The 27,045-nt window shown below is 47.3% G+C and overlaps 1 protein-coding gene across 2 annotated transcripts in view; it reads left to right on the top strand.

The window, feature by feature from the left end:
* Window positions 1-24,881, top strand: part of ABTB3 (ankyrin repeat and BTB domain containing 3) — a gene marked incomplete at its 5' end in the record, with an annotated part of 309,684 nt that extends 284,803 nt beyond the window's left edge. For both annotated transcript variants that reach the window (XM_082634471.1, XM_082634472.1), the window contains 6 exons: window positions 2,145-2,250; window positions 5,966-6,068; window positions 8,159-8,240; window positions 15,220-15,288; window positions 17,127-17,240; window positions 24,259-24,881. In XM_082634471.1, coding sequence (XP_082490597.1) covers window positions 2,145-2,250; window positions 5,966-6,068; window positions 8,159-8,240; window positions 15,220-15,288; window positions 17,127-17,240; window positions 24,259-24,468 — 684 coding nt within the window. In that variant the 3' untranslated portion in view covers window positions 24,469-24,881. The remainder of the gene's footprint in view (window positions 1-2,144; window positions 2,251-5,965; window positions 6,069-8,158; window positions 8,241-15,219; window positions 15,289-17,126; window positions 17,241-24,258) is intronic.
* Window positions 24,882-27,045: the final 2,164 nt, after the last annotated feature.

Consider the following 27,045-nt stretch of genomic DNA (forward strand, 5'->3'; position numbering starts at 1 on the left):
TGGCTGTAGGACTGAGGTCCCATTTCCTTCCTGGGGTCAGCTGGGGGGTCACATTTTGTTCCTAGTGTTGGGGCCTGCATTCCCTCTCAAGCTCACCATTGTGGCCCCTGCCATCTTCAGGCAACAGTGCATCAAGTCCTTCTCAGGCTTCCAGTCCCTCTGACTTCCACTTCTCCCCCATCCCTTCTGAATTCCTCTTCTGCCTCTAATTTTAAAGGCTCATGTGATTACAGTGGGCCCACCCAGATAATCCAAAGTAATCGCCCCCTTTTAAGGTCAACTAGTTAGTGACCTTAATTACTCCTGCCAAGTCCCTTTTGCTCTGAAAGAGAACATATTCACAGGCGTGGTATCTCATGATATCACAGTCCCAGGGATTAGGGCACGCAGTCCTCTAGGGGCCACAGTACTGCCAACCACCCGGTGCTTCTCCAACATTCGTATGCATGGGAATCACCTGCAGAGCGTGTTAATGCGGATTCTGATTCAGTGGGCCTAGGGTGAGAGTCTGCATTTCTCACAAGTTCCCAGGCAATACTACCGCTGCTGGTCGATGGAGCACGTTTGTGTGGCAAGGCTTTAGACCAAAGGAAACAAATTTACAGTCCCCAGCCCAGGTCAAACGCAAGACAGAATTTCAATATATGAAACTTGTGGTTCTCAAACCCAAGGGAGCATCAGAATCATCAGAAAACTTGTTAAAATATTGACTGGTGGGCCCCACCCCCAGCCCACCTGAGGCTGAAGTCTGGGATGGGACCTGTGGATCTGCAGTTCTAACAAGCTCCCAGGTGATGCTGATGCTGCTGGTCCAGGGACCACACTTTGAGAACCACTGCTGCAACCATGAGACAGTCTCTCTGTGAGTGTTAAATGAGAGGGGAAGGTAACACCTTTTGGTCATAAGGCATCATCTTTGAAAGCAGAATCCCTTTTTCTGTCCAATATGATTGCATCTCCTTAGGCACCTCTGTGGACCCCCTCTGAGGTAACATGGTGCCTTGCAGGATCAAAGGGTTGGGTTTTCTTTCCATATGTTGAGCTGTAATCCCTCTCTTTCAGGAACACAGTGAAGTAGATTCAAGAATAAGAACTGCTAACATCATTAGTAGTCCCAAACCTGTCTTTTAAAATTAAAAATAACATTTATTGTTCTTATGACCAAAGCAACACTTGTTTATTACAGAAAATATAGATAAAAAGAAAAGGGAAGACATCATCATCCCACCCAACGGTAGCTACTCTTTTTCCAGACCTTTCTTTATACATCCAAATATATATGTAGCATTTTACTTCCAAAAATACATGGTACAAATTGTGTTGTAACCTACTTTTCTTAATATACTGTAAATGTCTAGCTATCTACCTCTGTTTTTAGCCCCTAGTTTCAACCCCCTTCACCCAGTAAAAAGCATCCCCAAAAATGCTCTGATTCCTGGGCTTTCTTCCTGCACACCTGCAGTTGGAGGGAGATTAATGAACAGCACGGGCCCCAGTGGGAAAGGAGGAAACAACGTGAAGGGCGAAGGGCGATCAGAAACAGGCTCCCTGAGCACCTGGGGCAGCTGTGGTTTTGCATCACAGAACTATTCCCCCACCACACACACACACACACACTTTTTTTTTGGAGGAAGTGATTCAGTGAGCACTCCTGGATCTGGAAATGCCTCAGCACCAGAATCAAATTCAGAAGAAAGCCGAATCAGGAGCATTTGTATCTTGGTCATGGAGAGCACAAGCACAGGACCCAAAGGGCTTCCTGCTGTGATTTTCTGGATAATTACCTGCTGCCAGAATTTTGGAGTATTAATAAAGGTGTGTTTAGGGTGAAAAACTTATTTTCCACCCTGTGAGTTATAAAACTTGTTTTCTAATGGATAGTAAAGAAATGATTGGAGCAAAAAAATGATTTAATTACAAATTAAACTTCCACCAATGAACCTGCTAGAAATAGTGGACCAACAAAGCAAGCAAATCCAGGGCCTGAGGGGCAAAGTGAACGTGTGATGTCGGGGGGAATTTCTCTGAGAATCTGCAGTAAGTCTGTGGGCTCCTCTCGCCTGGGGGGAGGAACCCACTGTTACAGCACAGCTTGGGTGAGGGCACAGCCCCCAGCAGTGTGAGCTGTTCTTTCCTTTCCACAGAACGAAGTGATCAGCCAGCAGCTGTGTGTCATCTTCACTCACTGCTACGGACCCTACCCCATCCCCAAACTCACAGAGATCAAACGGAAACAGACCTCGCGCCTGGGTGAGTAAGTGCTTCCCGGGGTCCTGCCCTGCGCTGTTGCTTTGTGATTTGAGGGCAGGGAGCAAGCAAACGCCATAAAAGAAGGTGGGAGTGTTGGAGGGCAAACAGGATGGACAAACGAGATGGAGTGAGGTAGGTGGAGATCGGGATATCACCTTTGTTATGCGATTAAACTGTTTGGAGAACATACCTTGGGGGTGTGGACAAGGGAACTCGCCAAAATCTCATCCCTCCATTCAGTGCCTTTCTACTGCAAGTCACCGACAGTGACGGGCTGCCCAAGACCTACTGAGCCCACGCACTTCCAGCAGCCAGGTAAAGTCCCGGAGAAGGCTGAGCTGTGCATGGCTGCTCTCCCCCAGCCTCCCCTCTATGAAGTCCCTCCTCCCTGAGATGGAAAAAGCTGGGGACAGTGACAGTACTTTTCACCCTTCTTTGACCCTGGCACTGAGCTGGCCACAGCAAAGCCCCTGACCTACGCTCTCTCAAGCAGTCCCTGGGCCACCCCAGGAGGCACACAGTGTCATCCTGGTCAAAGCTGAACAAAGAGAGGCTCTGGGCTTCCCTGGTGGCGCAGTGATTGAGAGTCCACCTGCCGATGCAGGGGACACGGGTTCGTGCCCCGTTCCGGGAAGATCCCGCATGCCGCGGAGCGGCTGGGCCCGTGAGCTATGGCCGCTGAGCCTGCGTGTCGGAGCCTGTGCTCCGCAACGAGAGAGGCCACAACAGTGAGAGGTCCGCGTACCGCAAAAAAAAAAAAAAAAAAAAGAAAGGCTCTCAGAGGCTGCAGCATCAGTTCAGGTGGAACTGGAGCTTGAACCCAGGTCCCCCCAAAGCCACAATTCCATCATTCTCCAGTCCGGCTTCTGGGGTTTTCCAGAAGAAACCTTTCCATCAGGCACTGATTTCATTCGGAAGATCCTGAGTCTGCTTGCAACCTGGTTGATCAGCCTGGCAAGAAGGCAAACACTCAGCTGCCTTGAATCCTAAAACATGAACCTTCTGTTGTGAGGGCCTGTCTCTCACTGCCTGGGGGGTTATAAAATATTAAAGATAAAGGACTCCCTTTGCCATGAAGGTTGAGGACTTTCCTACTTCCTGTTTCCTCTTCCTATAAAGACCAGGAAACTTTGGAGAAATGGAAGCATCTGAAAAATTCTACCCTTTAGCAAAACCCCTACTTTTGAAACAGGTGAGCTAGTTTAAATTAGTGAAAAGGCTAAATTCATGAAACTGTTTTAAAATATTTTTGTTCCTGTCCTGAATAACCTGTTAATTTAAATGATACAACTTTTATGCTAAAATGAAAAACTTAGCAGTTGAATCAAAATTGTCTGGTTTTCTTTATGCCCATTCATGTAGGCAAACCAGAATGTGCTAAAACTGCTAGTAGTTACCTTGTAGAAAACAGGTGTTAATTAAAATATTATCAGGGCAACAAATTATAAAGATCAATCAAATTAACAGACTTTAGAGATTGAAGGTTACATTGCCAGGACGTAGCAATAATCTCTGACAGCTGGTGCCTTACAAGACACCCTTGTTAGAGCAAACATTTGCAAGGGCTGTTTCACTGATGCAGCATAAAATCTGCTTTCCTGGAGCTATAGGAGAGGAGGGAACATTTTTTTTCCTCCTGAACTTGCTGATATTTCTTTCACCAGCAATTAAAAGGGCCTGGTTTTCAGCCCAAGCATTGGAATCCCAAGGGTTATTAGCACCAAGAGAATAAAGGCAGGCCTGAGAGGCTCAAAGCTCACAAGATGAAAGAAAAAGGACATAATTACTAATAAGTGGAATATGGAACATGTAGTGTTTTGCATCTTCAATACAGCATTTCAAGCTCAGATAACTAAAGGTGGCTAAATAATAGTTTCTTAGGAATCTACTTGAAAGGAAAGATAAGAGTAGTGACAAAGGTTCCAAACTGGCATCTCTGTAGGGCCAGGCAGGTCATAAAAATGATTGAAATGAGTTTGGTGTAATACAATAGGGAGTGGTGGGGACTATGGCAAACTGGAGAGCACATGCCTTATTTTTTTATAGTACATTGTCCTCTTGCCCTCCCAGTGAATTCTGGGAGAGAATGGTAAAAAGAGCTAAAGGTAGGAGATATTAGCAATTTGGGAAGCAGGAGTGGGGGCTAGTTGGAAGTGGACAGTGGGAGTGAGAGAGACCCAGCAGAGGGAGGCAGATGGCTGAGAAGAGGGAGAAAGTCACTCCAACCTGTTAACAGTCTTAAAAGCAAGTGGAGAAGTGTTAGTCAATGCTGGGGCCTTCCCCTGTAACCTCTCTTCCCTTTACCTGGATAGTTTTAGAAGTTTGGGTTTTGTTGGTTTTTTTGTTTTTGTTTTTGTTTTTTTGCAGTACGTGGGTCTCTCACTGCTGTGGCCTCTCCCGTTGCAGAGCACAGGCTCCAGACGCGCAGGCTCAGCGGCCATGGCTCACGGGCCTAGCCGCTCCGCGGCATGTGGGATCTTCCCAGACCGGGGCACGAACCCATGTCCTCTGCATCGGCAGGTGGACTCTCAACCACTGCGCCACCAGGGAAGCCCTTGTTGTATTTTTTTTAATAAAAAAAATTTTTTTAAGATAGTGGGATTACAGGTGATTTTGACTTTTTTATGCTTTGTTTGATATGTTTTAAATTAAAACTTTTTTATTGGGAAGAGGTGAGGTGGCTGTAGGTACGGACAGAGAAATATGAGAGGAGGACATCCAGGACCACCACCTGGGGCGAATCAGCCAGGAAGGCAAATTCTGGATCAAAGTTACAGCAGGGCCTGGGCAAAATGGGGCCAGGCCAGGGGTCTGACTTAGAAGCCAGGTGGGGTGGAGCCGTGTAGCGGTGCACGGGAGTGTTGGTGGATTTTCCCAGTGAGACAGAAGTGCTGAGCTGAGGACAGACTGGCACCTTCTGTAGCCCCAGGAAAAATGGCCAAAATGACAGGCAAATCGGAGGATCCTGGTGCTTAGCAATGCAGGCCGTGGAGTCAGAATGTCTAGGTTCACATCCTGGCCTCTCCACCTGCCATTTGCTTGACCAAGTGACTGTGACTCCTGGCCTCAGTGTCCCCAGCTGCACACCTGACAGCTGTCCCTTTCTCCCAGGACTGAATGAGTTTACACGTGTAAGTGCCAGCTCACACGGTGCCTGGCACATCGTGAGTGCTCAGTAAGTACTAGAGTATTCGTTGTACAACTAGTTATACAACTTCTTTATTCTTGGAGTTGAGGGCAGGGGCCTGGCTCGTTTGCCTCTGACCCTGAGAAAAGGGCTTGGATTTCAGAATGCCTGGAACGCAGCGGCAAGGGGACAGCTCTTCAGAAGCACTTCTCTCAGGCGGGAGGGTGCTGAGCTTTAGGAGGAGGAGCGAGGTGGGGGGGTGTGTGTGACTTCCTTAGAGGCCAGGGGGGTGGATGGTCACCTTCCACACCTGACAGTCATCTGAACTCGGGCTGGGGGCGAGTCTTCTAAGAGGAAATGCTACTTTTAGTCGCGAGTAAGCTATGAAGGTTTCCTACGAGAAACTGAATTTCAGTGATTTGAGTGTTCCTTTAACTGATTCTGTCTCCTGTTTGGTCACTTTCTCTCCAATGAGTATTTTATAGCCATGGCCTCCCTGTCAGCTCTTTTGGGCACTTTTCCAAAAGAGGAATCCAAACCTCACCCTTCTCTCCTCTAAAGCTACCCTCTCTCCCTTTCCTGTTCCAGATCCTCATTTCCTTAACAATAAAGAAATGTCAGATGTTACCTTTCTGGTAGAAGGAAGACCATTTTATGCTCACAAAGTGCTGTTATTTACAGCCTCTCCAAGGTATGTGTCATCAATTTTGAAAGCACTGAATTATGAGGGTGGCTATTACTATTCTCTGAAATTCAATTTGGGTGGTATCGTCACTGAACTGGCAGATCTTCTTCTCAAAATCAAGGATCCAAGAGTACAGGGCATTTGTACACCATGTTCAGGCAGCATGATTCACAAAGACAAAAGGGCAAAGCCACCCAGGAGTCCATCAGTGGAGGAATGAATAAAAAAATACGTAGTGTATACATACGTTATTCAGCCTTAAAAAGGAAGGCAGTTTTGACACATGCTACAATATGAATGAACTTGGGAACATTATATGAAGTGAAATACGCTCGTCACAAAAAGACAAATACTGTATGATTCCATTTATATGAACCTAGGGTAATCAACTTCATAGAGACAGCAAGTAGAATGGTGGGGATGGTGGGGATGGAGAGGGGAATGGGGAGTTGTTTAATGGAGACAAGGTAAGTCCTGGAGACTGATTGCACAGCGATGTGAGCACACTTCACGTGAACATTACACTTAAGAATGGTTAAGACAGTAAATTTTATGTTACATGTTTTTAAACCACAATTTGGAAAAAGAGTACGGGGCCAACACAAGCATAATCAGCAGCCTGATTATGTGGCTTAGGGCACCATTCCTCTAGGCAGACGGGGCACATGTCGGGCACAGAGCTTCATGAGCAGAGCGTGGATTGGATTGTAGCTCCCTCAGCCAGGTGTCCTTATGCAGCCTGAAAGCTCCTACACGGCAGCGTTGAAAGGCCTGCTCTCCAAATATCAGGGAACTTTGACATAAGCCACCCAAAACACAGAGGTCCTGAACCTTACTTTTCCCTGACTCTGGAGTAACAGTAGTATAACACCGTCCCTGCTAGCTCTGCTACAGCCCTTGCTTCTCCTTTTGATTTGAGTAGAGATGGATGGAATTGACCCTTTAGAACTGCATTATCCCGGGACCTGAACAGGGATCGGTGAAGGTGGGCAGAGAAGAAAGTGATGCTGAATGAGGAGAAGGCAGGCTGCCAGGGGGTGAGCAGAGGGTAAGGACACTGGGATTCAGAAACGGAACCCACTTCCAGGTCACTGATGAAGCTGTGTGGCCAACACTCCCTGGGTTCCTAAAAGCCTCCTGGCATCTCCAGTGTCCCCCCCAAAACCTAATACCCCAAATGTCTGCTTTGCCACTGCAAGAAAAATACACTGTCCCTTGCAAGGTTCTCGGTTTTGACACCATAGAAGAACTAGATCAGTATTGTACCAATGTTAATTTCTTAGTTTCAACAAAGGTACCATGGCTGTGTAGGATGTAACATCGGGGGAAGCTGGGTGAAGGGCATCCTGGAACTCTCTGTATGATGTTTGCAACCCTTCTGTGAATCTAAAATTATTTCAAATTTAAAGCTTAATCTATAAAAGGAGACACAGCTTAGCTGATTTCTAAATGCATTGAGTATCCATGTGTTCCATTGACTGAGTCTCCACCCACAAGGAGCTTAGTTTAGTCAGTGGCAGGAAAATGCACCTAAAACCCCAGACAGAAGATCACCCACATAGGGAGATGGTTAGGTAATCCACAGATGTTGATTAAATACCTACACTGCATCAGGTCCAGCCTGGCATAGGCTCTGAGGAGGCAGAAATGGCAGAAGTCCCTGCCCTCTTGGAGCAAAGGTTGTGTGGGGTGGTGGGGGGGGAAGAGGGAGGTGGAGAGCTCCGTGGGCGCCTGAGGAGCTTGAGGCCTGAATCAGGAAGGATTCCAGGAAGAAGGCAGCCTTTGTGATGGGCCCTACAAGGTGGACGGGGTTTTAAAAGGCATTTGTTCTTTTCCAATCACCTGTTTGAGAAATAATTTAACAGTTCCAAACACTGTTTTTAACTTTAGAGCTTTAGTTTTAACTTCAGATTGAATTATGGTATCATATCAGAAGGGGGAGCATTATGTTAAACAATCTATGGATATGTCATTGTATTTCAGAGTGGGAGGGGATACAAGACATTACATGTTTCTATCTCCAGAGAGCTGAGTCTCTTGCAAGCTGTTGATGTCTTTTTGAGTCTTCTTATCTCCCTTTTTATGTTCCTCCTCAGGTTCAAAGCCCTCCTCTCTAGCAAACCAACAAATGACAACACCTGCATAGAGATTGGATACGTGAAGTACCCCATCTTTCAGGTAAGCCCCTTCTGTGGCCTGGAACCCTGCTGGTAGGTGCGGGGCACCGGTGGGTCCCTCCAACCCTCCACCTGTGGATCAGCCACTGTACTGAGTCATCAGCTCCTGCACTCTTGGCCCCCATCTGCACACTGCCCCTCCCACTTACCATCCATTCATGCCCACAGCATTAACTGAGCACCTACTATGTGCCCGACACTGTGTTGGGACCTGGAGACACAAGAATAAAGGACATTCTTCTCCTGGGGACTCACAGTCCAGAGGGGGTAACTCTGAGTTACAGTATAAAGTGGGGTGTGCATGAGAGAGGGGTGAACCAACAAGCTACGGCAGCTCAGACCAAGGAGACTGGGGAAGGCCCCTGGATGAGGTGTTGCTGAAATATTGCAGGCTGAGGAGAAGCTGGCAAACCATGGGGAGGCTTAGGGCTTAAGAAAGGGAGTTGGAACATTCCAGGCAGAGAACAGCAGGTATGAAGTCCCCAAAGGCGGTTGAGCCCCGTGTGATCAGGAACCAGTGGACTTCAGGGAATCCAGTGTCATTTTAACATTGGTCTGAACCTAATGTAAATAGGAAAGGAAGGTTTGTCAGAGGCCAGATGATATTGCCACATCTCCCTCCATTTGAAATCAATACCATTTGGTTTATGGGGCACCTCTAAGGGGGGCACAGCAGCTTTCTTCCCTTTTCCTCCATTCTTCATGCCTGATTCATTTTTTTTTCTTTTTTTTTTTGGTGGTGTCTTTGTCTGGTTTTGGTTATCAGGCTAATGGTGGCTTCATAGAATGTTTTTGGGAGTGTTCCTTCCTCTTCAATCTTTTGGAAGAGTTTGAGAAGGATCAGTATAAGTTCTTCTCTGTACGTTTGGTAGAATTTGCCTGTGAAGCCATCTGGTCCTGGATTTCATGCCTGATTCATAAATCCAGCCTTGCAATGACATTCTCACCACTAGGAGAAATTCACACCCCCATCTGGCCTTGCAGCCCTATCTCTGAAGCTCCGAGTCTCATCTGGGGCATGGAGGCTGGTGGGCTGCTTACGTCCAGCAGGGGGCCTACAGGGGAGACTGTGGCCCCTCCGTGCTGTCTTCCCACAGCCAGGGTTAGTCGGCCAATGTGGGTGATCTGGGGATGGAGTTTATAGGATTCTGAACAGGACCTGTTTCCTCTGGTTCAGTTCTGGAAGGACAGCCCTGGGAAAATGTGGGTAAGACTCAGGCTGGCCCTCGGGAGGCTCACATTCCAAGAGGGCTGAGGAGACCACTCAGACATAAGCAGGAGGCAAGCATGGCCGTAACCAGGGTCATAGGGCGGGGGTCCTGATCTGGGCTTTGAAGGACAGAGCTGCTTCAGGATCTAAATTCTACCTTCCCCAGTTTAAATAGCTGCATTCCTGTTTAAAATCATTGTCCCTTGTGTGACCTTGAACAAATTACCCAGACTACCTGAGCCTCAGCTTCCTCATCTGGTGAATAGGAGAGAGAGGGTATTCCAGAGGGAGAAACAGCATAAACAAAGGCACAAAAGTGGGAAATTGCGATGTGTATTTGAGGGAAAGTGATAATAGTCCATTTGGCTGTGTCTTAAGGTATACTGGAGACTGAAAAGATGCATTGGAACCACATACTATAAGCCAAGTGTGGCTGGCCAGATGATGGTTCTTCCCTCCACTGGTGATTGACCCTGGTCCCCCAGATCCTGTGATCCAGAGGGCTGCCAGGAAGCCACCATGACCTCACACTAAAGCCCTAAAGCCCACTGAGGTGTCAGTATTTCCACCATTAGAGATGCATTCCTTTGGTTATGTTGAAACTTCAAAATAAAGAATCCTTATGGAATAACCATGCACAAGACACTCTCTTCTCTGAGCCTCATTTTCCCCATTTTTAACTCCAGCTATGAATGAGGCACTGACCTTTGTTTGCATGTGGTTATCTGGATTAATCTTGCCACTTTTAGAGGTGGGGAAACTGAGACCCAGAAAAATTAGTACTGGTCAGTGACAAAGCCATTATTTGAACCCAGACTGGTCCAAAGAGGAACAATAATAAGAGCAGCTCCCATTTCATGTGCTCCAGCTACGTGCAGGGCTCGAAACCAGTGGTTCTCAACCTCAGCTGAGCAGTGGAATCGTTTGAGGAACTTTGATGATTCCCAGTGTCCAGGCTGTAAATCAGAATCTGGGCTGCGGCCCAGGCATCAGCATTTTGAAGTCTCCACCCTCTGTCATCATCCAGAGGCATGTGCAGCCAAGGCGGAGAACCAGTGCTCTAAGTTACAGTGGTTCTCGAAATTTAGGAGGCATCAGAAACTCGAGGGGAAGCGCTGGGGGGTGAAGGGAGTTGCTTGTTAACATGCAGAAAACTTGCTAAGATGCAGATTCCTGGGCCCTGCCCCCCAGAGTTCCTGATTCTGTAGGCCTGGGGTGGTGCCCGAGAATTCATGTTTCTTACAAGAACCCAGGTAATGCTGATGCTGCTGGTCCAGGGAGCCACTCTGAGCACCACTGCCCCACGTCATCTCATTCAGTCCTCCCAGCTCCCCCTCCAGGTGGCTCTTCTCCCACCCAGCAGACAAGGTAGAGGAAGTGGCCCGAGCTCCCACGGCTCATCACAGCCAAGCTGAGCTTCAGACCCAGGCCTGGCTGACTCCCAGACCTGACCTCTTAACTGCCTCCCTGCTCTGGGGCCTTGGGTCCTCCCTAAAAATCGCCCAGCCCGGAGGAAAGGCCCGTTAGCATTTGGAGCATGAGCCAGATGCTGGAAACCACGCACCCCCCAGCTCTCCCAGTGCTCATGGAGGGAGCACTTACGCCATCACGCCTGGGACTAATTGGGGAGGTTCTTGTCATCAGAACCCGGCTTGTAGTAGGCACTCAATAAATGTTTGCTGTGGGAGCTGGTTAAATGAGACACCTACGTGGAAAGGCACAGCCCCAGAGGAATCATAGACCTGTAATTACTTTTGGCTGGATTAGGCTTCTGGGCCACATTAGCCTCCAGTTACTGTAATGGGCAGAGAAGATTGAGCAGAGGCCCTGGGGACTCTTCCATGTGCCTGCCCCTTCCCCATAAAAGAAGAAAAACCTCATTTGTGGCTCAAAATAGGCCAAGTAGGGCTGAATCTGACCCAGAAGGAGGCTCCCAGGGGCCTGCTCACTTCACTTCCATGCTAAACAGAAGAATTTTAGTAAATGAGACAGCTTCGAGTTTCCTCCCTGCAAGAATGTTTAACATCATACACGGGCAAGAGCCCCATGCAGCTGAGGCTGCACCTGGGAGCAGGGCCTCCACGAGGCTGTGGACGCCATTTACATCCTGCTTCATGCAGGCTGACAGCTGCCAAGAAAAACAACTCCATAAACAGGCCCTTTGGCCTAATAAGGGTCCATTTCGCCCCCTTGCAGAAAAAGCTTGTGCTGGCTGAGTCTGAAGGTGGCATGGCTCAGCCCAGTTTAAATTCCATTAGCCCCAGGTTCTCCATCCGTGCCCTTGAAAGCAGCATTTCAAGTCAACAACCCAACCGTGAGGAAATGAGATAACATGCTTTGTAACTGGAGCAGCCCTGTGTTCAGGACAGTTATTATTATGGCTCTTGCCGTTATTATTGTTGGTTTGGCCTTTATAAAAGAGAGGTGCTAGGGGAATCAATGGATTTTAATAAAGCAAATGTCCCAGCAATTGCCGATATGGTGTTTTAGATGCTTATGACCCATCAGGTTTGGGGGGGCGGGGCGGGTAAACAATGCTACGATATCATTTCACAAAGCCTCAGCCATCATCATTAAAGCACCGCCATCTCTGCAACAGGCAGGTGGCCAGAGCATGGGAGACTCAAATGCAAAAGAGGAAGAGCAGGCACTGGGGAGGCAGAGATGGACGAGACCCAGTCTGTGCCCTCAGACTCCAGCGGGAAGTAACACTGCAGTCATGCGTGGTGGGGTGCCCGGCACGGGGTGGGAGGCAGTTGAGAGATCTGAGCAGATCTGAGGAGGCTTCACAGAGGTGACCACTGAGCTAGATCCCGAAGGAGGGGCCAGAGATCAACAGGTGGAGAAGAAGGGAAGGGCATCCAAGCAGAGGGAACAGCGTGGGCAGAAGCAGAGGAGTGAAAGAGACGGTGGTAGGTTCTGATCCAGGCAAATGGTTGGGAGCGGTCAGAGTGAAAAAGGCAGACGTTATCCAGGTTAGGGGGCGAGGAGGGCGGAGTGGCAGGTGAGATGTGAAAAAGTAGATTGAGCCATAGTAGCCGTATTCATAACAGCAAAGAAGTGGAAACAACCCCAATATCCATCGGCTGATGAATGGATACACAGAATGTGGTACATCCACACAACGGGATATTGTCCAGCAATAGAAAAGAGGTGAAAGAGTGATACATGTGACAGCAGGGTGAACCTTGAAAACATCACACTAAGTGAAAGAAGCCAGACACAAAAGAGCACATGCTGTATGATTCCATCTGTATGAAACGTCCGGAACAGGCAAATCACAGTGGTTGTCAGCACAAGTAGGAAATGGGAGAGACTACTGATGGGCATGGGGTTTTTCCTGGGGGTGTTGAAAATATTCTAAAATTAGATTGTGGTGATGGTTGCACAACATTGTGAATATTCTAAAAACCATTGAACTGTATACTTTAAATCGAAGCATTTTGTGTCATATGAACTCTATTTCAATACAACTGTAAATGATAGATACATATACACATTTTTTGAACAATTAGTGTTTTACTGAAGTATAGTTGATTTACAGTGTTGTGTTTGTTTCTCGTGTACAACAAAGTGATTCAGTTATACATATATATATACATATTCTTTTCCGTTATGGTTTATTACAGGATATTGAATATAGTTCCCTGTGCTATACAGTAGAACCTTGTTGTTTATCTATTTTATATATAGTAGTGTGTATATGTTGATCCCAAGCTCCTAATTTATCCCTCCCCCTCCCGCTTTGGTAACCATAAGTTTGTTTTCTATGTCTGTGAGTCTGCTTCTGTTTCGTAAATAAGTTCATTTGTGTCATTTTAGATTCCACTTATAAGTGATATATGGTATTTGTCTTTCTCTGACTTAACTTCACTTAGTATGATAATCTCTAGGCCCACCCATGTTGCTGCAAATGGCATTATTTCATTCTTTTTGTGGCTGAGTAATATACCACATCTTCTTTGTCTATTCATCTGTCAGTGGACATTTAGGTTGTTTCCATGTCTTGACTATTGTAAATAGTGCTGCTGTGAGCATTGGGGTGCATGTATCTTTTCAAATTAGAGTTTTCTCTGGATATATGCCCAGGAGTGGGATTGCTGGATCATATGGCAACTTTACTTTTAGTTTTTTAAGGAACATCCATACTGTTCTCCATAGTGGCTGCACCAATTTACATTCCCACCAACAGTGTAGGAGGGTTCCCTTTTTCTCCACACCCTCTCCAGCATTTCTTATTTGTAGATTTTGTAATAATGGCCATTCTGACCTGTGTGAGGTGATACCTCCTAATAGTTTTGATTTGCATTTCTCTAATATTTAGCAGTATTGAGCTTCTTTACATGTGCCTATTGGCCATCTGTATGTCTTCTTTGGAGAAAGAAGTTTTAGTCTTCTGCCCAGTTTTTGGTTGGGTTGTCTTTTTTTGTTATTGAGTTGTATGAGCTGAAAAATGATTACTTTAAACACACATGCAAAAAGTAGATTGAGATCAGTCACAAAGGATGTTAACTGGCCTGAGTAAGAAAGTGGCAGCACGTGGCAGCACATGGCAGAAGCACTACTGGAAGAAGATTTTTCAACCTCAGAGAAAATTGAAGAGCTAACATTTATTGAGTTCTTGCCATGCACCTGCCAGGCCCCTGTTAGGCCTGTTACATATATTAACTCATTTAATCCTCACTGCAACTCCATGAGGTAGGTCATATTATCCCCACTTTACAGATGATGAAACTGAGGCACAGAGAGCCTAACTTAATTCAGGTCACCCAGCTTTTAAGTGGCAGAGCCAGATCAGAAACTGAGGCAGCCCAGCTCCAGGTTCCTTGCTCCTAACCACTGTTCTGTATTAGTCACAGACTCTCAGAGCCTGAAGGGACCATAGAGGGCAGCCCAGTCCAAGCACCTCATGTTATAGGCGCCCCAAAATGCAATGTAACAGTCTACAGATTTTTCCAACACACCTTTATTAAGCCCAGGCAGGTAAAGTCAGTGTGTCACACAGGCAGGCAGAAAACATTAGAGAGTAGTGGAGACAGTAGCCAACTGGGAAGGATACACACCACCCAAAAAATTTATACTCAGCTCCATGGGAGGTGGTGACAGCCAATACTAACACATCCTTAGGCTTCATTCTACTTGAGGGACACCAGTTTGCAAAGCTCTGGGACTCTGCACACCGTCCGGCATCCTGAGTCACATGTACAAAGCCTGGCTTGGACAGTTCACACCATCAATGAAACGTTGAAACCCTGGACCCCTGATTGCTTCATCTTAGATCTTGTCAAGTTATAATAAGCAGGTGGTTTCACCGTGGCTCCGTCACCCTCTGGAACTTAAACAAGAGGTTTCTAGTCAAACCGGGCCATGTTCCCAGGGGGACTGCCGCTGGTGTAGGGTCCTTAAGCCACACCACGTGTGCTGAAGTTCTGGGCAGCTCAGTGGGGTGGGAGGCAGGAGGACAACCCATGATTATCAGTCATAGATGGGGGAAAACCGTCCTGGGAAGCAGAGCTTAGAATTGTTTAATTTGGCCCCGAGGATGAACCGCAGGGAGACAGATTGCAGCATGGTGTAAGGAAAAATATCCAGCCCGTAAAGCGTTTAAAGGGAACTTCTCCTGAAAGGCAGTGATCCGGTGGGAATGGCCACCCTTAAAAAGAGGTGTCATACAGGGACTCAGAACCAGCCTGAGGGTTTGAGTGGATGGCTTTAAGATGACTGTGTCTGTGTGCCATTGACACTTTGCTCGCTGTGTTCTGTCTTCCAGCTGGTCATGCAGTACCTCTACTACGGTGGCCCAGAGTCACTTCTCATTAAAAACAACGAGATCATGGAGGTAAGGAATCCGCTGTGTCATTGAGTGGGTGGCACGCACGGGCGGTGTCTGGGGGGAGGCTGTGTTGGGTCTTCATTTGGATGCAGGCTTTGGGGTCCTGCCTGCCTCCTTAGATCTCCCAAGGGCTTCTCATCAGAGCCCCTCCCCTGGAAGGCTGGGGCGCTGGGTGCGCTAGTCTGATCCCTTTCAATAGCAACTGAGTGAAGCCCAATTTTAACTGGCTTTGGCGGGTGGAGGAAAGGAAATTTACTGAAGAGTCTGAGGCTAGCGCTAGCTTCAGGCACAGCTGGGGCTCAAATAGCATCATCAGGAACTATCTTTGATGACTTCTCCCTTGTCATTTGTAAGAGAAATATATGGTCTGAAAGCATTCCTCAAATCTCAGCATGTCCACGGAGGCAGAAGCCAAGAACCAGTTACAAAGCTCTCCCGGCCTCACTCAGGACCCTCATTCCTGCAGCTGCCTGGCTCTCCCTGTCTCCTGTCCACCTCTCGTAACCCTGCCTCTTCTCCCCTCCCTGCTCCTTCCTAGAAGTAGAACTCGTGTCAAAGCTGGTAGCTTTGAACCAGAAGCCAAAATCACTTTGCTATTCCTGAGCGAAAGAGCTAGGAGCCCATTCAGGTGCCTGAAGTCCAGGGTGGCTGATGAGACATGTCAGAACACTATGAGTTGTTCAAGAGGTGACACCACACGGTGGTTCAGATGTGGGCTCTGGGCCAGACTGGGTTCACATCCAGGCTCTACCCCTTCTGAGCTGTGTGATCTTGGAGCAGTAATTTAACCTCTCTGATCCTCAGTTCCCCAACCTGTAGAATGGGGATAACAATATCTACCCCATTGGGTTTTGAAGATCTTAAGAGTTTCTATTTGCAAGGTGCTTACTACAGTGCCTGGCATGTGTCACAGGGGCTGTGTGTTCACTGGGGACCATTTATCCTTTTGTTCTTACTCTGTGAAACCTTCTGTGGTCACTCCCCCGCCCCCCAAAGTTACTCTCCTGTCTCTCTGGACGGCTTCTCTGACACGTCACAACCTCAGGACTAAACTACACTCTGAGGACTCAGACTCTTTTGTAAACCTTTTTTAAAATTATATTCAAATTGAAATAATCACGTAGATAATACAGAAGAGCTTTACAGTACATAAAAGCACCTCACCCAGCCACCCCCCACCCCATCCTCCCAGTCCTTTCCCCAAAGGCAATCCCTTTGAACGCTCGCTTCAGCCCTTTCTTCCCCACCCCAGAGCCTCTGTTCAGCATCTTCCACAGCCAGGTGCCGTGCTCAGGGCTGGAATACAGCAGCTATGCAAAGGGACAGAGATCCCTGCCCTCCTGGTCTCTGGAGAGGGCGACAGGCATGACATCATGTCTGGTGTGAGAAGGGCTGTGAGGAAAACTCAGACAGGGTAAGGGGGCCAGATCGTGACGGAGGGAGGAGTCCTGAGGTGACATCTGTGTGGAGACATGGATAAATGAGGGAGTGAGCCACATCGATACCCACCTTGCTGAATAAGAACATCACCCTTATTTCTGGATGTAACAATTTTAAGCATTTTTGCTTGACCTCTTGCTGTCATAAATGTAAATTTGATTCACTTCGACCCCACCCCTCCCCGCTGCCATCTTCCCCTGCAGTTGAATTCTGTCGCTGAGTCTTAGTCCTGTAATGCCAGCAACAGCTCCAGTGTAACCTTCCAGCTGTAGAGTGATGTCCGACACTTTATTCTCGGTGCCTTCACCTTGGGTACCGCTGTGGGAGGTGAAGAGTTTTCTCACCGTGGGCGTTGCTTTCCTTCCACCTCCCAACCTCTAACAGGCTCTTTTCATGGTTTTTAGCTTCTGTCTGCTGCTAAATTTTTCCAGCTGGAGGCTTTGCAGCGACACTGTGAGATTATCTGTGCAAAGAGCATCAATACCGACAACTGTGTGGATATTTACAACCACGCCAAGGTAATCGATCCCATTCTCGCTTCCCGAGCACCCCCCCGCCATGCCCTGTCGCAGGAGAGGCTTTCTTTGCAGACACTGTGAGTCCGGGTAGAGCGCGGATGCTGGGCCTGTGCATTTAGGCCAAGCCGTCATCACTCCTCCCAAGGTCTGCTTCCTGCTTAGAAGGGATGTCTTTCCCTTCATCCGCCCCTCCAGAACACAATGAAAGCAAGCAAGCAGAAGTTTCAAAAGCAGTCATTCTCAAACTGTAGCATGCGTATGAGTCACATCACAGACTCTGATTCAGCAGGCTCTGGGGTGGGCGCTGGTCCTGCGTTTCTAACAGGCTCCCAGGTGAAGCCTCTGCAGCTGGTCTAGGCCACACCTTGAGCAGCAAGCTTCTCGAACAGTGGTTCTCCAAGTGTCGTCTCCAATCCAGCAGCATCAGTATCAACCAGAAACTTGTCAGGAATGTATATGTAGGCCCCACCCAGACCTACTGAATCAGAAACTTTGTGAGTGAGGTCTGGCTGTCTATGGCTTCCCAGGCCCTCCAGGTGATTCTGGGGGTGTTCACAGGTGAGAACCATTATGCTAGAACTGAGGTTCCCAATGCTGGCTGCACGGTAGAATCACCTGGGCACTCACTTAAAATTCCCATGCCTGGGGTTTCCCTGGTGGTGCAGTGGTTGAGAGTCCGCCTGCCGATGCAGGGGATGCGGGTTCGTGCCCCTGTCCGGGAAGATCCCACATGCCGTGGAGCGGCTTGGCCCGTGAGCCATGGCCGCTGGGCCTGTGCGTCCGGAGCCTGTGCTCTGCAATGGGAGAGGCCACAGCAGTGAGAGGCCCACGTACCGCAAAAAAAAAAAAAAAAATCCCCATGCCTGGGACCTATCACAGACCAATTCATCAATCTCTGGGAGTGGAGCCTGGAAAAAAGGTATTTTTTTCATAGCTTCCTGGGTGATTCTCAGATGTGCCAAGGTTGAGAACAGGCTGTCAACACTAGAGAGGTCCAAGGAGTCCTCCTATCAGGTGGCCCCAACACCTGGGGAGACATTTGGAATCTTGGTGTGGCCCTTCACCCCAAAGATCTCTACAGGGAAGCTGAGGAATCTGTATTTTTAACAGGCTCCCAGGGCAACCTTTGTGATTTCAGCCCTAAGGCCAGTCTTCACTCCAGTTTTTGGAGTAAAATCAGTGAACCACCGATTTCATCCAATTCATTTCACAAGTGGGGATACTGGGACCAAGAGAATTAAAATCATGTGTCCAGGTGCCACTTCATTTTGGTTCATGCTCTCAGGACAGGGGGATTAGCATCTTCTGGGAAGAAACAATGAAATAAATTAAGATCAGGAGTTAATTTAAAACAAAGCATTCTTCTTTGGTATAACTGGAGCTCAGCACACATGCCTCCCACATCCACGGTTGTAGAGTGAAAACTGATGTGCATAATAGTTACTCTGCTCGTTGTGAAAACACAGGTTGCGTTTGAGATGTTATTTTCTGTTTTACACCAACATTCCCTGAGTCCTTTCCAGGTGCAGGCCTCTGTGCTTAAAGCTTTGTTGCATTACCTTTTTAAATACTCACCACAACCCTTTCATTAGTCCCATGTTCTAATAAGGAAACTGAGGCACAGAGAGGTGAAGTAACTTGCTTAAGGTCACACAGCTATTACAGAGATTTTTTTCCATTGTGGTAAAGCATACGTAATGTGAAACTTACCATTTTAACCGTTTCTAAGTGAACACTTCAGCGGTATTACGTACATTCGCGTTGTTGTTCAACCATCACTGCCATCCATCTCCAGAATTTTTCATCTTCCCAAACTGAAATTCTATACCCATTAAACACTAACTCCCCATTCCCCCCTCCTCCCCAGCCCTTGCAACCATCATTCTACTTTCTGTCTCTGTGAGTTTGACTGCTCTAGGTACTTCATATAAATGGAATCATATGGTATTTGTCTGGCTTATTTTTGAGGCTGGCTTCTTTCCGTTAGCACAGTGTCCTCAGGTTTCATCCATGTTGTAGTGTGTGTCAGAACTTCATTTCTTTTTAAGGCTGAATAATATTCCGTTGTATGTATATACCACATTGTGTTTATCCATTCATCCATCAGTGGATACCTGGGTTGCTTCCACCTTTTGGCTCTTGTGAATAATGCTGCTATGAACAGGGGTGTGCAAATATCTGTTCCAGTCCCTTCTTTCAGTCCTTTGGGATATTTGCCCAGAATGTAAACCTAGGTTTGCCTCACCCCAAAGCACAGGTTCTTCCTTGTGTTTATTGCCTGGCCTAATAAATGTTCAAAATATTTGCAATAATCCTTGCAATAATACTCAAAAAAAGATTTCCTGATTGGTCATCAGTAAATCAAAAGGTTCAGTCAGGCTACTTTCTACCCACACACACTGGATGTTTTGGTTAAGTAAGGGTTTAACCAAAATCTGGTTTCTTGGGACACAGCAAAAAAAAATTTTTTTTTAAATCTTGAACTGGTTACTTTGCAAAAAAAGCATCCAGAGAAACTCTCTACCCAGGAAAGGGCCCAATTAGTCTCACGGTCCTCTGCCGCCTCCCCTGGCCATTGGACACCCAAATTGCCCTGTGAACCCCACATCCACAGTGGCTTTGCTGTGGCCTATCTCCTGGCAGCAAGGCCTGTGCTCCACAGTTCCATTTTAATAACTTCAGGCTCCTTGGCAGGCAGCTTCTGTAGCTCTCTTTTTATTTAATAACGCACCCGATGCAACGTGAGCCCGGGCTGGGAATACATTAGTGCTACAGGCTTGGAACACCTATGGCGAAGGACTGCCTCTTTCATTGATGTGCTTGTGCAGCCAGAGCTCGGTCTTTTACAGACGCCAGCCTCTGTCTACCCTCCCAGGCCTCATCCGGGAATGTTTCCAAGATCAATGCCTGCCCTTCGTGATACTTGCATGGAGAACGGGGCAATGCCAGCACCCCTTGCCCTTTCTATGTGCTGCTTCCCCTGTGCTGTGGATCCTGCAGCTCCCGCTAATGATAACCTGCCACATGGATTCTATTACTGCCAGATTGTGCTCATACTGAAGCTAGTTTAGTAAAAGAGACAGAAAAGAAACCAATACTCAGTTTGGAACCCCAGGAAGCGCAGGCATTGAGACACTAACAACCGTGCTTCAAATGTCAACAAGTTCTTGGCAACATTACCTCTGTTCTGCACCTAACCGTTGGAGACAGCTGTGGAGTTCTCCAGCCCAGAGGAGAAGCCTAGCCCATAAATGCATGGCTTCCTCATCTTTCTTTTCCTAGCAAAGCTGTCCCGAACTATTCAGTCATAAAGAAGAGGCCCTGGAGCTTCTGATGGCCCTTTCAGGGTGTCTTTCAACTTGAGAATAAGAACAAGCTGGTTCATCAGATTGAATCTAAGCTAACACAGTAAGCTCAGCCGGGCACTGTGATGGGAAGAACGTGTGTTTGGAAACCAAGGGATTCATTCCCTAGTGTTTATTGTGAGCCCACTGTTTACCAGGAGGTGTATATACATCTGAATAAGAAATTAGTAAGATATGGTCCCTGCACTTGAAAAAGGTACTGTCTAGGACAGGGGTCAGCAAACTTCTTCTGTGAAGGTCCAGATAAATATTTTCACAGAGATGAGAGTCCGCCTGCCGATACAGGGGACACGGGTTCGTGCCCTGGTCCGGGAAGATCCCACATGCTGTGGAGCGGCTGGGCCCGTGAGTCATGGCCGCTGAGCCTGCACGTCCAGAGCCTGTGCTCCGCAATGGGAGAGGCCACAACAGTGAGAGGCCTGCAAACCCAAAAAAAAAAAAATTTCACAGAGGCCGTGCTGTCACTTTGATCCTACTCAATTCTGCCATTGTAGTGAAAAGCAGCCAGAGACAATATGTAAATGAATGGATGTGGCTGTCTCCCAATAAAACTTTATTTACAAAAACAGGTGGTGGGCCAGATTTGCCTCACAGGCCTGTAGTGTGTCAACTGTTGGTCTAGAAGGTGAGAGGTCTGGTCCCAGTTCTGTCTGTGATTAGCTGTGTAAAGGTAGGCAAGCATCTGATATATACTCACCACTCAATAAATATCACCAAATATAAATGTAGGTACTTATTGTGCTTATTCTTCTCCAATTACACTAACTTGTGATGAGAGACACCCCGATACAAAGCAAGTGGCTAGGTGTGGTAAGGGGAGAGGGTCTCTCTGTGTCCACAGAATCAGAGATAGGCAACTCTGAGCCTTAGTTTCCCCACATGTACAGTGAGGCCCTTTCTCTGTGACTCTAAAAGGAGGGTTCATGTTGAAAGAATGAAAGCATTCCTAAGAACTCTTCCAGCTCCAGGATGCTATGCACCTCTGTGAACATTTGTGTGATAACAAGCCTACTCACCTGATAAACCTCACCAGGCCCCCTGAGCCTCTCAGAGACCACAGAATTACCTGGTGTATCCGTGTCCTAAATGCGCAGAGCATGGTACCCTCCAGTCCACACCCCCTCGTTTTGTAGCTTGGGAAACTGAGGCCCAGAGAAGTGATTTGACTTGCCCAAAGTTGCACATGATTTTTATGAAGATAGGTCATTGGCTCAGTAAATTAGCACATGGTGTCAGTGAGTTTAAGGTACAGGCTTGGGGGAGTTCCCTAGTGGCCTAGTGGTTAGGATTCCAGGCTTTCACTGCCATGGCCTGGATTCAGTCCCTGGTCGGAGAACTGAGATCCCGCAAGCCATGTGATGCAGCCAAAAAATAATAGTTTTAAAAAAAAGAAAAAAAGGTGACAGGCTTGGTCCTTCTATGGGCCAGTTAGCTGAACTAGGTTCCATAGATACAGTCAACCCCTCTTATCCCAACCTAGGCACCTACTTTGTCCACGTGGGTCCCTGGATTTAAATGAGTGAGATGAGAGTAATAATTATGAATAGTTTACATTTAGCATGCCAGCTAACATTGAGTGAGCACTGACTACAATCAGCCATTGTTCTGAATGTGCCATGTATTATCTCATTTATTGCCAGCGACAGCTTATTAGGTAGGTATTATCTCCCCCCATTTTAGGGACAGGAGTCTGGAGGCACAGAGAGATTAAATAACTTGCCGAGCAGCAGATGGCTGGAAGTGGCAAAGTCTGGATTAAAACCTCACGCAGATTCCAGAACTCCCTCCCTTAGCTCCCTTCCTAACCTGCCTCCCCTAAGTATGACAGATGACAATCCTGCCATCAGTTATGTTCCATTCAATCCCCCCAACAGGTCTAAGATGCAAGTGACATAGTTTCCATTTTGAAAATGAGGAACCTAAAGCCAGAGGCCAAGTGACCCAGCCCTGGTCACACATTCAGCAAAGTGGGGGAGCCCCAACTTGAATCCAGGTGTCCCGCTCATTCCACCATCGCCCTGTTGGCGTTGCCTCATCGTAATTCCACCATTCCACACGGAGCAGCTTAAAGTGCATCTCTGGCTTAAGGACAGCATATTAGGGAGTTCAGAATGATAAATTCCACATTTAGATAATTTAGCATCTAAATAAAGCAGCGGGATATCATCTCAGGGAACATTTAACTACTGAGCATCCAGCTCATTGCAAAAGAGAGACGTACAAGCTTTGAAAACTGTAGAAAAGGTCTGAATACGGACACAGCTGACCCTCGTATGCACATTTGCTTCTGCATCTCAAACAGGAATTCCTCCACCAAGCACGCTTCCATGGTTGAATGGTATCAGGCCGGAGGCAGTGCATCCTAATGGTTAAACACACAGCCTTCAGGACTTGAGTTACCAGGGTTCAGCTCCTGGTTCTGTCCTGGACATGTTGTGTGAATTTTTGTCAGCTACTCTCTCGTCTCACTTTCCTCATCTACAGATCGAAGGTGGTAATAGTCCTGCATCAAGGAAATTTGAGGACTATGAGATGATGCACGTGAAGTGCCTAGCACGGTGCTCACCACATGATATGCTGTCACGAAATGTTTGCTGCTGGTGTCACTACTCTGAGAATTAACTGTTCATTCATACGTTCAACAAATCCATATTGTGTCTACTGTCTGCCAAGCCTTCTTCTTGGGCTTGTAAAGTGAGGCAGGTCAATGTCATCCCTTCCGTATTGGTTTAGTCTGTCAGGAACCATGTCTCTTGATCAGTTTCTCAACCTTGGCACTACTGACAATGTGAGCTGCATAATTCTCTGCCAGGGGTTCTGTCCTCTGCATGGCGGGGTATTTAGTGGCATCCCTGGCTTCTACCCACTAGATGCCAGTAGTACACACGCCACCCCCGCCCCCGAGTTGTGACAATCAAAAATGTGTCCAGACTTCCAGATGTCCCCTGAGAGACAAAATCACCCCTGGCCGAGAACCACTGCCCTAAATACAGGGGGTAGGTAGGCGGTGCCCACTCATAGGATGGTTGTGAGAATTAAGTGAGTTAACGGATACTTGTAAAGAGATTAGAACTGTGTCTGCAACTCCATCAGTGCACCAGTTATCTGTAGTGGAGCAAAGAGACTCAAAACCCAGTGTTAAAATAGTGAGTGCTTGTTTAGTACATGAGTTGACAGCATGGCTGGGCTCTTCTGGTCTCAGCCAGCCTTGCTTCTGAGGTCAGCTGGCCGGTCGGCTGTGGCTGGCTGTGCTGATCCTGGCTGGGCTCTGTCGCTGTCGGGTCAGTTTCATGTGGTTGTTCAAACTGCAAGCAGGCTAACTCAGGCTTGTTTTGAGGCAGAGGCAGGGTCCTGAGAGAGAGCACAGAAGCACACATGGCCACTTGAAGCCAGCTCAGAGCTGGCAACTCTCACTTCAACCACGTTCTCTTGGCCTGAGCAACTCACAAGGCCAAGGCAGGGAGAAATGGACTCAGCCCTTTGATGGGAGGAGCTACAAAGTCACATACCCTGGGTGTGAATGCAGCAAAGGATGCAGAATCAGGGCCACTGTCGCAGTCAGTCTACTTTCACAGGTGTTCGCCATCAACACGTGTGGAAACAGGTGCTTTCAGAAACATAACCATCTCCTGCTTCTTCTCCACTCTCCACAGTTTCTTGGAGTCGTGGAGCTCTCAGCATATTGCGAAGGCTACTTTCTTAAAAACATGATGGTCCTCATCGAAAACGAAGCATTCAAGCAGCTCCTATATGACAAAAATGGCGAAGGGACAGGCCAGGATGTGCTCCAGGACTTACAGAGGACGTTGGCCATCAGGATTCAGTCAATCCACTTGTCATCTTCCAAAGGTTCTGTTGTATGAAACGTCCAGTCCAAGGAATGTTCCCTGGGGACTTGCCAGTTCTGCTGCTGCATTGGCTTCACACGAACATACGAGTCTCATCTGGCGTCTGTTTTTGGCTGGGCCAAGGAGCTGCCTGTACTGCCTCAGCTGCTCTTGAATAAGCAAATGCAGCTCCCATGAGCTCCTGTTGAGAAACAAAGGACATGCCACTGGCCTGCAGGTCAGATTGCAGCTGGATCCAGAGCTAGAAGGCCAACGTGGGGCAGCCAAGCTGACCTCATCTGAAAGCACCCCTGGGGCAGTTGAACACCCCTTGCCAGGGACCGCTGTCCAGCAGATAGAACTAAAGGTCATTCAGGTTCCAGGTTGACAGTTGGAGAACTTCACTGTACCGACCCTGAAAAGCATTATATTTATTACACGTTACCTTAGTAGCTGCAATTCCGCAAGAATTAAACCATGATAGCAAATTGGTGAGACTGTTACCAATGACGAAGACATCACTTGGCATATTTTTAGGGGTGGGAACTTTTTAAAATGTTCATAGAAAAAAAACAACCCCAAAACAGGGCAGCCTTGTAGTTTAAAATATATTTCTAAAAGCTTAACAGTTCATTTTCAACTGGATTGTGTTAGGGATCTGTGTTTTGAGATTTCTTTTTTTTAAAAAAAACAGTCGCAGGTCTACACTGTATAAACATGCATCTGAGAAGATACTGCTGATATTCTACACAAGGTGAAATAATAACCTTGCCTTAGTGATCATGGTTACACAAAAGAGGTGCACTGCCAATAATTAACTCAATAGTTGAAAAAAAACCTGCATGCTAATCGTGATTTCGGGGTGAGAATAAAATCCCCCCACATTAAAAAAAAAAAAACATGCATTTGCATGGGCCTGAACCTGTAAAATGTTATGTTTGTGCTTCATTTTTGCCAAGGTAAAAATGTCCCATCACTTCTTGCTAGAAGTCCATTTGGTGAAACTAACATATCCATTTCCTTTCCTAGTTACGAATGATGCTGGGATGCTTTTGCAGAAATGTGTTCATAGATGATGCTGCGTAGGGGATGGGGTGGGGGGGCACGTCAGAGAATTTACTATTAATCCCAGAGTTTCCTCTGTATTCTCAGAAGATGTTAATAGTTTGTTACTAGCCAGAGGATATGACTATGTTAGATTATTTTTAAAGATGAAACATGTATGATAGGATGGATTCTTTCTGTATTCTGAGAGTGTACAGTATAGGGTTATCTATAATGAAAGTTTATATTGACAGGGTTCTGTTTGCTTTGCCATATATTATAAGCAAAAGAGATTAGTGAAGTGCCACAATATTCCAAATAATTTTTGAGTCGCTGCCTTTTTTTCCTTGTCCTTTCGTTTGAAACCTAGATAACATGCAGTAAAAACTAGGAGAATGACTCTTACCCTTTGGGATGGCAAAGTTTCATTGACAAAACTATTTCCTAGCATGCCTTTGGGAACTTGTGCGCAGACCCCAGAGTCTAAAGGAGCTGCTGTTCAAACGTTGTACTAGCTCCCTGAGCCATTGTTCAGAGGACCAATGTCAAGTCCTATTTCATGGGTATGACCCATGGAGTACCCGGGCCACATCTGTCTACAGCATTGGCTCTTCTGTGATGCTGATACACAAGGCCTCTCTTCCACTTGGTCATTTGCAAACCTCCCCAGCCCCCAGCATCTGATGAGGAAGGGGAAAAAAAAAACTGCCTACAGAGGAGTCCAAGTTACAGATACACAGCACATCCTGAGTCATTGCTGTCTCTCGCCTCCTGTCCGAGATGCTGCGTGGATGTTTCCTTAACCACGACTGACTTCCCTGTGAATGTCTGATGCTGGCTCTGGGCCTCTGGGCATTGATTTGTACAGTGGCAACTCCTGACGGGCTTCTGTCATAGTTTGGTGTGCTTTCTCTGTCATTAAAAGAAATGATTTTCCCAAGCCGCGCATTGTTTGTATGGTACCAGTGAGCCCTTACCCCATGGAGCCTGAGAACTTCACTCAGTTAAGAGATCAGAAAATGTGACCCTGCAGAAAAAAAAAATCAAGGGAAATGAAGATGCTAGATAAAAGATGGGTGCTCGTGTCGCTGACTGCCTTCCACTCTGCCAACTAGAACTTGGCTAACCAAGCTCTAGTCCCCTGGGTCTGCAGACACCTCTGGGTGCCACCCTTGGATTTCCTTCCCATCAGGCAGAGGACATACAGGTGCTGCCTGTAATTGCCTCTTGCCTCCTGCAGCTAACTCGCCTGCAAAGGATGGAGTTCTGACTGTCATTTGTGTGCCTTGATGAAGCTTTTGGGGAGTGGGGGAATGGAGAAAAACAGGTTATCTCAACCTGGCATGCCCCACCCCCAAGGGCAGCATGAAGTGATATTTGTGGATGGTGGCAGCATTCTGGGATTAGGGGTGAGGGTCATGGAGGGACAAGCAGCTCTCCCCTTGGGGGTCAAACCAAGTCCCCAGTTGGTCCCCTCTGGCTCCTGACCCAGCCTGGGGCCAACCCAGGCCTGGTGGAGGTGAATACTTCTGGCCTATCCACAGAGGCCTACAGGAAGCCAGGGAGAGG

This window comes from Mesoplodon mirus (assembly GCF_964341445.2).
Source record: "Mesoplodon mirus genome assembly, chromosome: 11".
NCBI lineage: Eukaryota > Metazoa > Chordata > Mammalia > Artiodactyla > Ziphiidae > Mesoplodon > Mesoplodon mirus.